Source organism: Schistocerca serialis, chromosome 2, assembly GCF_023864345.2.
Source record: "Schistocerca serialis cubense isolate TAMUIC-IGC-003099 chromosome 2, iqSchSeri2.2, whole genome shotgun sequence".
Lineage (NCBI taxonomy): Eukaryota > Metazoa > Arthropoda > Insecta > Orthoptera > Acrididae > Schistocerca > Schistocerca serialis.
In genome coordinates, this window is record NC_064639.1 from 575644723 (window position 1) to 575657234 (window position 12512).

General features: G+C 39.9%; 1 protein-coding gene across 1 annotated transcript in view; it reads left to right on the forward strand.

Annotated features, from left to right (window-relative positions):
- The window catches only part of LOC126457576 (pseudouridine-5'-phosphatase-like), a 131054-nt gene extending 120321 nt beyond the window's left edge, over positions 1 to 10733 (forward strand). Inside the window, exons 3-4 of the mRNA XM_050094001.1 lie at positions 3843 to 4075; positions 9689 to 10733. Of these exons, the coding sequence (XP_049949958.1) occupies positions 3843 to 4075; positions 9689 to 9862 (407 nt within the window). The 3' untranslated portion in view covers positions 9863 to 10733. The remainder of the gene's footprint in view (positions 1 to 3842; positions 4076 to 9688) is intronic.
- Positions 10734 to 12512: the final 1779 nt, after the last annotated feature.

Consider the following 12512-nt stretch of genomic DNA (forward strand, 5'->3'; position numbering starts at 1 on the left):
TGACCATCAGACTCTCGTATGAACAACATAGAAATAAGCATCCCTGGCATAGAGAAACAACTGAAAGATTTAAATCAAATAAATCACCAGGTCTGGATGAACTCCCAATTCTGTTTTTGTAGAGTACTCTACGGCTCTGGCCCCTAACCTAGCTTGCATTTATCGTGAATCTCTCACCCATGGCTGTCTGTCTGTAGCCCCATGCAATGAGTCCGTAGACATTCCAGTCTATACTAGGTAGGTTAAAGTCACCTCCAACTAGTGTGGCATGATCTGGGTATTTACATGCTTGCCCAACTGACTGGAAAAATGTACAGGTGACTCCAGTATATAAGAAGGGTAAAAGAATGGACCTGCAAAATTACAGTCTGATACCTCTAACTTCAATTTGCTGCAGAATCCTTGAAGAACATATTCTCAGTCTCAATATAATAAAATTTCTTGAGACTGAGAAGCTGATGTCCATGGATCAGCATGGTTTTAGGAAGCCGCTTGCCCTTTGCTAACATGATATACTGTGAGCTATGAATGAAGGACAAGAAGCAGATGCCATATTTCTAGATTTCCAGAAGGCATTTGACATGGTACCCCATTGCAGGAGGCTGTTTACAAAGGTACGAGCATATGGAATAAGTTCATTGATATGTGAGTGGCTCAAAGACTTCTTGAGTAATAGAACACAGTATGTTGCCCTCAACGGCGAGTGTTCATCAGAGACGAGGGTATCATCAGGAGTGCCCCAGGGAAATGTGATAGGACTACTGCTCTAAATGAAATTTTCACTCTACAGCGGAGTGTGTGCTGATATGAAACTTCCTGGCAGATTAAAACTGTGTGCCAGACCGAGACTCGAACTCGGGACCTTTGCCTTTCGCGGGCAAGTGGTCTACCAACTGAGCTACCCAAGCACAACTCTCACCCCATCCTCACAGCTTCAATTCCGCCAGTACCTCATTTCCTACCTTCCAAACTTTACAGAAGCTCTCCTGCAAACCGAACAGTACTAGCACTCCTGAAAGAAAGGATAATGCGGAAACATGGCTTAGCCCCAGCCTGGGGGATGTTTCCAGAATGAGATTTTCACCCTGCAGCAGAGTGTGCACTGATAGGAAAGGTGGAGGTCCCGAGTCCGAGTCTCGGTCTGGCACACAGTTTTAATCTGCCAGGAAGTTTCAGGACTACTGCTGTTCTCCTCTATATACATAAATGATTTAGCGGATGGGGCTGGGCAACAATGTGCAGTTGTTTCCTGATGATGCTGTGGTGTACGGTAAGATGTCAAAGTTGAGTGACTGTAGGAACATAAAAGACAATGTAGTCAAAATTTCTGGTTGGTGTGATGAATGGCAGCTAGCTCTAAACATGAGAAATCTAAGTTAATTCAGATGAGTAGGAAGAACAAACCTGTAACATTCAGATACACTGTTACTAGTGTCCTGTTTGACACAGCCAAGTCATTTAAATATCTGGGTGTAAAGTCTAAAGTGATATCAAATGGAATGAGCATGTGGGAACTGTGGTGGGGAGGGTTTGCGTTTATAGGGAGAATTTTAGGAAAGAGTGGTTCATCTGTAAAGGAGACCACATCTAGGATGCTGGCGTGACCTTTTCTTGAGTACTGCGTGAGAGGGATCCATACCAGGCCAGATTGAAAGAAGGGATTGAATTAGCTCAGAGGCGGGCTGCTAGATTGTTACAGGTGGGTTTGAACAGCACATAAGTGTGACAGATATGCTTCAGAAATGCAAATGGGAATGCCTGTAGGGAAGGTGATGCTCTTTTTGAGGAACACTATTGAGAAAATTTAGAGAACGAGCATTTGAAACTGACTGTCAAATGATTCTACTGTCATCAACATACAATGTGTGTAATGACCATGAAGATAAGATACGAGAAATTAGGGCTCACACAGGGGCATATAGGCAGTCGTTTTTCCAAAGCTCTAGTTGCAAGTGGAACAGCAAAGAAATGACTAATAGTGGTACAGTGTACTCTCCACCACACACCGTATGGTGACTTGTGGAATATTTATGTAGATGTATGCACTTGTGTTGTACTTTAGTGTGTGCTACCAGGGGTATTGTACGAGTGTCAGTGAAGGAACTTTTCAAAATACCACATCTCTTAAATGACTCACAGTGGAATCCTGCAACAAACCACACTGCAGTTCTAATTTACCCTATTTTTAATTTGTTAGTGCCAATAGGCATTGTTCCATTTAAAAGAGTGTAAGTTTGCAAAAAAATACATTTTCTAAATATTATTACATTCTGTTTGTTGGCTAACAATACGAGCCCCTGACTACCAAACCTTTCTGTGAAAACTACACATTGATAGACCTACCATTTCCACAACATTTGCAGTGCAAGTTGTATGTGATTCATCCTGTATTTATGTTGCAATGTCATGGGGACTGCACTTAAATTAAATAAACAAAAATGCACTACAGAATTAAGTGGAGGGAATGGCTGGTGACTGAATCGTGCCAACTAAAGTGTGTCAAGATACATAACTAATTGTTATGATTACACTGTTACTATAGATACATCCAGTTTTTGTAGTTTTTCTAGGTGGTGAGGAATTATTCAAAGTTCACTCTGTCATTCTATCTTCAGGTCTTCTTACCACTGGGAAACTGTTCATGTCTGGACTGTATAATCAGTATTATGATGTCTGACATTTTGCTCAATAATTCTATCAATTTCTATTCCATTTTAGTTTTTAGGTGCATTCTCACTTTTAATCTTCTCATGTGAAACTAACTTGCTTGTTTGTATTTTATTCTCTGGTTAAGCTGGCTATATGTAATAGTTAATGAATACTTACAAAGAAGGCTATGCTCACTTTTATCTGCTTTTAATTGTTGAATCTCTGTTCGTAGTTCTTCTATAATGGTTTGGAGATCGACCGTGTTACTCACGTTTGCGTCTACCATTTTGAATGCAGTCTATACCGGTCACTCAATACAGAAAAATTTAAAATCCATCATATTCTTTCGTTTTAAGCCAATCTGAGTAGACTAACCTGAATTCCAGCGCTGGATGTCCCCGTGTTGTTGGACGATGTCCTTGGCTACTGCTGCTTGCTGTGTTGTCGTGAAGATGCTCCGATGTTAAGTTTACACATCGCTGTATTCTTCAGGACTGTAGGTTTTCTGAAAATAATCCCACACCTGGCACCACTTTTCTAACGGGGTCTTTTTGACGGCCGAGTAAAATATTATTGCTTCAATTTGCTGTTAGGATGGGATGTGTGGGCAGTAGTTCTGAGTAGTGCAGAATGTGGAAAACGGAAAACTTAGTTTTACCATTTATTAATAAAGACGGTGCGACAGTGTGTTATGCGCATCTGGTAACCCGTTATCACTGTGTTGAGAGCAATACATCTTCGCAACTGACAGGTCTCAGATTGTTCTTCGTAGCTGGTGGCTGTGTACACGCCATGGCGCACGACTCAGATTGCATTTCCCGTCAGCATTCCGCATGATAAATGCATAGTGCAGTGGCTCTCCCACTGTCCACTACGGCCGTACAGTTCTGCCATTACAATTATTTATTTTTTGTAAAATGTATTTGGACACTCCTTGTATAGTAAATTTAATGCGAGGTGCAGAGTAGGCTATAATTTTTTACAGATTTTAGTTTTTAATTGTGGGTGGAAATTTGGACATGCTCAGAAATTAATACATAGAAATTAATATATATATATATATATATATATATATATATATATATATATATATATGTATATATATATATATTAAAAATTGTAATATTAACTTTGGTCTCAAGTCTATGAACAATGTCACCTATCAACTGGTATCTGACAAAGTTTGGTTTCAGGAGTGGATAAACTGATACATCATCTGCATGAACGTGGCATACCAATAGCAGTTGCAACCAGCAGTGGAGCAGAAAGTGTGAAAATTAAAACAAGTCATCATAAACCATTGATGAGTTTATTCCATCACATTGTGTGTGCAAGTACAGATCCTGAAGTTGAGCATGGAAAGCCAGCTCCAGATATATTCCTTGTCTGTGCTTCGAGATTTGAAGACAATCCGGACCCAAAAAAGGTAACAAATTGTTGATAATTTTCATCTTTCAGTGTGTGGGACAACTTTGATTACTTAATTTTAAAATAAATTATATTGTAATGCACAAATGTGTAATGCTCAAAATACATTAACTCCGTGAACACATCAGTAGCGACAACTTCAGTGCCAACATAAATTATAAATAAAAGTATGAACAACCTGTGTGAAATCTTTTTGTTCATTTTAAGTGTTTCATATTCAGTATCAGAGCTTATTGCTTTGAAATCTGAAGAGAAAGTGGGATAAGGAGCCAAAGCTGATGCAACAGAGTCTGCAAGAAAATAATGCTGGTAGCTCTCTCACATACAGGGTGGTTATAATTAGACTTTCTGTACTTGAGGCAGTGTCAGTGGATAGCTATTTACTGTAGGAGTACCCAACTTTGTAGGAATGATGTTCGGACTGTTCTGCAGGATTTACATTCTTAGCAGTGTTAGTGTCTTGACTTACTATTAGGTGCCAGTACTAATATGATGATGTGGGGAACTGCTATGCCACACACTCACTACACATACTTCCAATGGTGGTAAATGTATCACAATCCTGTACATGGAACACTTCGAAGAAACATCTCTCGAAATGGCGCGCCTGAAACTGAAGATGTCCTTCTCCTATGTGGACAACACATTCGTCATTTGGCTGCATGGCAAAGAAAATTTACAAGAATTTCTTAACCACCTCAATGGCGTACATGATAATATTAACTTCACCATGGAGGTGAAGAAAATGGATGTCTGCCTTTCCTCAACATCATGATAAAGAAGAAGACTGACAACACATTAGGTCATTCTGTTTACAGGAAGAAGACACACACCTACCTTAACACCAGTAGCTGCCACCATGCAGCAAATGCAAATCTGTGCTCACCACCTTGATGTGCAGAGTACAAGGCACATGCAACAAGGAGAGTCTACCTGCTGAACTGCAGTACTTGAGAGAAACCTTTAGTGAGAATGGCTGTTCTGAGAAGCAGGCAAGACACGCTTTCCAACCGTGCAAGAAGAAGAGATGATGTCGTGAAGAAGACATTAAGCACTTGGCATTCCTTCTTATGCTGGGTCTCCCATGGGAAAGATTGCCAGGATATTTGAAAACAGCAACGTTAAAACCATCTTTGACTCATCAGCCAAAATCAAGAATATGCTGGGCTCAGTGGAGGATAAACTAGGAATACAGACACATGGAGTCTATAGCATCAGCCACAAGTGCGGCAATAAGTACATCGGCCAGACACAGCGATATACACTCCTGGAAATGGAAAAAAGAACACATTGACACCGGTGTGTCAGACCCACCATACTTGCTCCGGACACTGCGAGAGGGCTGTACAAGCAATGATCACACGCACGGCACAGCGGACACACCAGGAACCGCGGTGTTGGCCGTCGAATGGCGCTAGCTGCGCAGCATTTGTGCACCGCCGCCGTCAGTGTCAGCCAGTTTGCCGTGGCATACGGAGCTCCATCGCAGTCTTTAACACTGGTAGCATGCCGCGACAGCGTGGACGTGAACCGTATGTGCAGTTGACGGACTTTGAGCGAGGGCATATAGTGGGCATGCGGGAGGCCGGGTGGACGTACCACCGAATTGCTCAACACGTGGGGCGTGAGGTCTCCACAGTACATCAATGTTGTCGCCAGTGGTCGGCGGAAGATGCACGTGCCCGTCGACCTGGGACCGGACCGCAGCGACGCACGGATGCACGCCAAGACCGTAGGATCCTACGCAGTGCCGTAGGGGACCGCACCGCCACTTCCCAGCAAATTAGGGACACTGTTGCTCCTGTGATATCGGCGAGGACCATTCGCAACCGTCTCCATGAAGCTGGGCTACGGTCCCGCACACCGTTAGGCCGTCTTCCGCTCACGCCCCAACATCGTGCAGCCCGCCTCCAGTGGTGTCGCGACAGGCGTGAATGGAGGGACGAATGGAGACGTGTCGTCTTCAGTGATGAGAGTCGCTTCTGCCTTGGTGCCAATGATGGTCGTATGCGTGTTTGGCGCCGTGCAGGTGAGCGCCACAATCAGGACTGCATACGACCGAGGCACACAGGGCCAACACCCGGCATCATGGTGTGGGGAGCGATCTCCTACACTGGCCGTACACCACTGGTGATCGTCGAGGGGACAATGAATAGTGCACGGTACATCCAAACCGTCATCGAACCCATCGTTCTACCATTCCTAGACCGGCAAGGGAACTTGCTGTTCCAACAGGACAATGCACGTCCGCATGTATCCCGTGCCACCCAACGTGCTCTAGAAGGTGTAAGTCAACTACCCTGGCCAGCAAGATCTCCGGATCTGTCCCCCATTGAGCATGTTTGGGACTGGATGAAGTGTCGTCTCACGCGGTCTGCACGTCCAGCACGAACGCTGGTCCAACTGAGGCGCCAGGTGGAAATGGCATGGCAAGCCGTTCCACAGGACTACATCCAGCATCTCTACGATCGTCTCCATGGGAGAATAGCAGCCTGCATTGCTGCGAAAGGTGGATATACACTGTACTAGTGCCGACATTGTGCATACTCTGTTGCCTGTGTCTATGTGCCTGTGGTTCTGTCAGTGTGATCATGTGATGTATCTGACCCCAGGAATGTGTCAATAAAGTTTCCCCTTCCTGGGACAATGAATTCACGGTGTTCTTATTTCAATTTCCATGAGTGCATATCATAAAAAAATAGACAATACAGGGATGGAAGAACTGCAAATAAACATAGCAGTGAAATAATAAACAAAATGGCTCTGAGCACTATGGGACTTAACATCTGAGGTCATAAGCCCCCTAGAACTTAGAACTACTTAAACCTGACTAACCTAAGGATATCACACTCATCCATGCCCGAGGCAGGATTCGAACCTGCGACCGTAGCGTCATGCGGTTCCAGACTGAAGTGCCTAGACCCTCTCAGCCACACCGGCCGGCAGTGAAATAATAGCAAAAGAGGAATTTGTAAATTACAAATGTGTTTCAAATATTGACGAAATGTAAATGAAATTGTTAAACTAAGATCGTGACTGATGTTACTTAGTAATTTTTGGGGCTATGGTACTTAGCGAAGGAAAGAAGGAAAGATTAGGCAATTATGTTAAGACTTTTAAAAGTGGCCATAAAATTTTTCATGATGAGAGGCAGAGTAGCAAACCCAGTATCCAGACTGATGAAATTGTGCAACAAGTGGATTGGTATCTGTGATCTGATGGACAATTGATGATCAATGTGCTGTCTGATGAACTTTCACATGCTGAATGTACCATTATATACACCATTGTTGCAAATTGTGTATAAGGTGAGGACAGAAAATCTTACCAAAGGGAAAAGTGGAGAATGAAAATTGGACAAGCACTTTGGACTGCCGTTGATGAGATGGAGGTAATTTATTTTCCCACATTGTTACATGTCATGTGACATGAATATCCTACATAACCTCACACTCAAAACAAGTGTCAATGAAGGGGTACCATTCAACTTTGCCAAAACCAAGAAAAATGATGGCCACTGTTTTCTGGGATGAAAAGAGCATTCTTTTGAATGATTTCTTGTAACATTGATGTGTAATGCAAAATAATGTTGTAACTGAGACATGCCATCCAGATTCGACAATGTGGCAAATTGTCCTCTGGGATACTCTTGTTCGATGACAGTGTATGTCCAAACACCACTGCCCACACCAAGGATAAGATTAAGCTTTTCTGTTAGGATCTTTTCAATCACTCACCATATAATGCAAAACTCACACTTAGAGACTTACTTCTTGCACCTCTCACTTTGAAGATGACGTGGAAATGAGGATTCCTTTTTCAGTGGGTCCATTTCCCAGACAGAGAACTTATATGCATGCAGGGTTGAAGAAACTCGTGCAACATTGTGAAAAGTGCTTTGAAGTGAGTAGTGAATAGGTGGAAAAGTGAAATCAGTTGGTTTGCAGGTAACTAAAACTACCAGTAAAAGCTTTTTCTCTTGAAAATATTAATTTTTAGTGTTGAGTAGCTCAAACTTCATCAGTACACCTTGTACAGAACATGCATAGTTCTTTCAGTATTTGTTGTGTTTAATAATGAAAATGTACATATTAGAACAAAAAAGAATAGCACTTTCACTGAATTCTTGGGGAACCCACTAACATTGGGCCTTCATATTCATATTCTTGTAACTGCCAATAAACTGTGAAATAATGTACAACTCATGATATTACTTTGTATGCAGCAGAGCGGTTAATGTCAGTTTTGGTGGGTACTGGCATATGCTCAAGTGGCTTGCTTATAAAGGTCTGTAACAGAACAGAAGTTATTCAGTGATTTCTCTGTAATTTACATAATTCATATGAGAGGTTGAGATCCTCTATTTGCCTCTGCTGCAGTCGAATAAAGTTGAGTGTTGGCATGTTATCCCTTTTACTTTATTTTTCTTAACATTTGTAACTTCAGGGGAGGATAACACATCATTTTAGGATAGTGAACCATCTAATTATTGCAACTGAGGTCGATGTCCGACACGAGCAAAGACTGGCAGCATTGCTGTTTAGAAACAAATGACTGAAATGACTGGATCATTCATAATGTTTCTTGCGTGAAATGAACACAAGTTACATTAAAATTATGGGCTCTTAATCTTAGGGCACACAATAGTGAAAGTAAAGTATTTATCTGCACTAGGAATATGTAGATATAATTACAGAAGTTCTAAATAGATATCACATTTAATGACTTTAAGCCAGCAAACAACAAATTTTAAACCATCTTACATAGCATGTCTGTTCACAACAACAGACCCCCTACAAAAGACTAAACAAAAGTGAGTGAAGACGCATTCTTACAAAAAAGAAAGATAATTTTTTTTTGTACTTTTAGCTGATTTAGTGACAGGCCATTTCAACAATGCTGACCATCAATAATTTTCCACTATGGTGTCACACAATACATTTTTTATTACATTTCATTGAGCAACTAGACACTGTGTGAGTTTTTTCTTCCTTACAAAGACGCTATAAAAGAAAGAAAAGAGACATATGCACAGGAGACTGCCCTGTTACAAATTTAATGAAATTATATTCTTTCTACAAAAAGAAACAGTTAGTATGTCAAGTGGGACTAGAATATATACTTGTTAAGTGTCTGCGCTGGTTAATCACAGTTTATTTATAATATTTTAGCAATGGGAAATGTTGCCATGTGTAATTGTGCCCTGATAATTGTTGATCTATTGCAGAAGAGAACACCACAGAGTCTTTTTGGCCCATCGGCCTGTATTGTGGATGTGGTGGTGAAGTGACAGATGAGAGAAGTATGTAACTCTTCTCTGTCAATCCTGTAATGCCATTTACATGCGCAGATCTTCCTCTGTACTGCCCCTTCATTGTGCCAGGAAGAGCTGTAACATTATATATTTAGAACCTGTTGCCTTTTCTCACAGCAATTTTTTCAAAACTGGTGTAGACTGCCTCATTGTTGTTGTAACTTCTGAAGATTTCATTTTCCTATACGGTGTATGTATTAAAAGTGCTGTGTTGGACATTCCTTGTCATTCTTCAGACACTCAATTGATTTTGAAATTTTTTATGAAAAGAAATTGAACTTCATTTCCTCGTTTTAGTGTCTTGTGTTTGAAGATGCACCAAATGGAGTAAAAGCTGCGCGAGCTGCTGGCATGCAAGTTGTTATGACACCAGATGAGCAAGTTAATGATGATATGAAGCAAGGTGCAACTATTGTTCTCAAGTCCTTGGAAGAGTTTAGACCTGAATGGTTTGGTCTTCCACCATTTTAAGTTATGTGGTATACTAATTGTGGTTTATAGTCAAGCGATATAAGATGCTAATAAATCTGTATTTTGTTTGTTAAAAAATTATGATACAAGAAAGAGAGTTCCTCTTGTAGCTATAAACTATTGTTGATCTTACCTAAGCAGCTTTTATAAACTGTTGTTGACATATTTTGAAAATGCTTTTTAGTTATGTACTTATGCTTGTTGTTTAGTGGGTTACAATATCACACTATTGTGTGCTAATTAATATGGGATTTGCTTTTGGTTTAATGAAACTACTTACTTTTTTGCATGCATCCTATATGTAGCTGGCATGAAATAAATATTATTTTTCCCAATATATGTTTTTGAAAATCTTATTTTCATTTGATAGCTAGAAGTATTTTCTCCCACCTGTCTTGTGCCTGTCTTCCATTATCTGTGACATCTGCTCCTTGCACATGGGTTTATTAAACTTTGTGTAAGTATCAGCAAATAACTGGAACTCTGGTACCCACATCACAGAATAACTCATTGATCAGAGGAATTACCTTGAAAATTCATTTTTGCTGATGGGACTGCAGCTCACTATCCCACAGTATCCAGGAAAACATACGTTGAGTAATATCACCAAAAGGACAAGGCCTTACAGCTTGGGTGCATTGTCACACACTTCAAGCTATGTGACTAATGGTAATTCAGTCTCCAGTGAAGTCATTGTACTAATGTTGCTGTGACAAATGATATATAACAGGCATAAAATTTCACTGTGATGACCATCTAATATAAATTAAGTTACTAAGAATCATATTTTTTACTGTGAAAACAAAGTGCAAGCTGTTATTTTTTCAAATATATTGTATCAGAAATAAAATAAGAAGAATTGTTCTATGAACATTTTATTTGTGCCAATCTCTTTTTCTTATCATTAAGTTTAACATAAAATTGTCAAAGGTACCAAATACAAAATTTACTTCTTGTCCTTGCGAGTAATTATAAAAATTCAACTAAAAATGTTAAAGAACAAGACTATGCTGATATAGGATTTAATTACATAATTAAACAAATAAGAAAATGATGAAAGTCACTGATTTATTAATTATATACAATATGTTAAATGTAGTGCCATTCATGTTAAAACTCAAAACTAGTTGAAGAGAAAACAGTTATTTTCAGACAAATGCAAATAATGAAGAATAATGTAAGAGAAAACTAAACTATGAGATCTCAAGAAAACTGTATATTGAATATTCTTATCAGCCTAATAGCTGCCATAAACCACCTGGTCAGCCAGTTGCAAACACTTCCTATCCCATACTTCCCACCCAGCATTACATAATGACAAAATATCAAAGACTTCTGTTCAACGTATGTCACATAAAAGAACATCATCCCACATCCAATAACACTACTAACATTTCCTGCTAATAGCAAATGTTGTAAATGTATATATGAAACTATACACTTCTTGGAAACTTGAAAATTCACAGCCAACAGACAAGGTCACATTAAAAATACACTTCGTATGCAAGGAGGAAGCCAGATACATACATGTTCCCCAGTGCTAAGGGGAAACAACAGAAGCAGGAGCAATGCTACATCAGTCATCTCCAGAAGCTACTATGCATGCATACTGATGACACATTAGGGACAAAAGCAAGAACTATAAAAATGAAACCACAAACAAGACATACTTAAACATAAGACAACATAAAAAAAACAACAAGATATGTAGTGAGAATGTGAGGTAGATTACAAAACTAACAATTTGATACAATAGCATACACCAATGTTCAGACATCAAGTATCTACTAATTAAGCTGTCAGAATCATAATAGATGTGTCTGGGGATTTTCTGTAGAACCTTCGATATATTACACAGCAGTGGGTTTTTTAAAGCAAATATGTCCATCACAAACAAGAAACCTATATGGAAGTAATGAGAGCAGGTAATATCAGACACCTCACTTCTCTGGGAATCTACCCATCATAAAAAGCAACAGCACAAAACCAAATATTTTTCAGACACACTCTTTTCAGCCCCCCCCCCCCCCCCCCTCAATAATAAAAACCTCACTGTACCTGACTGTTTGCAGTGAGCTAAATTTGACCACATAAATGTGTTAACTTCCCATAGAAAGCAGCTGAACTCTAATAACTAAAATCATGCACAGCTCTTTTTAGTTTCCTTTAAAAACACACCCAACACCAACAGTTTTCAGTTTCCTCCTTTTTAACGATCTCTGATTTGTTATTTTTCATTTTTTGCAACTTCTTTATACAGGGTTAATATGGTCAATAATTAACTGCACTCGTGGTCTAAGGGTAGGTCTTTGATTAATAATCAAAACATCCTTGATCTCAGGTTTGAAACCAGTCACCGCTTAAATTTTGATTAACACATTCACTGCAGCTGACACTTATTAGCATTTCCACAATCAAAACACCAGTGCAGTTTCCGGGATCAACACATCCGTGTGGCCGATGCTTATAAGCATTTCTGCGATCAATACACCAGTACGGGTAACGCTTATAAGCTGTATGTTCGCTAGCTGAGTACTCAGTTTAGTTTGTTTGGCTGTGCACTCGTGTTAGTACAAGTAACCAATGAAATATCATGTAACGTTTTCATGTCTGCAGTTGTGTGTTTTTGTCTTTAGTCGTCTGTGTTGTG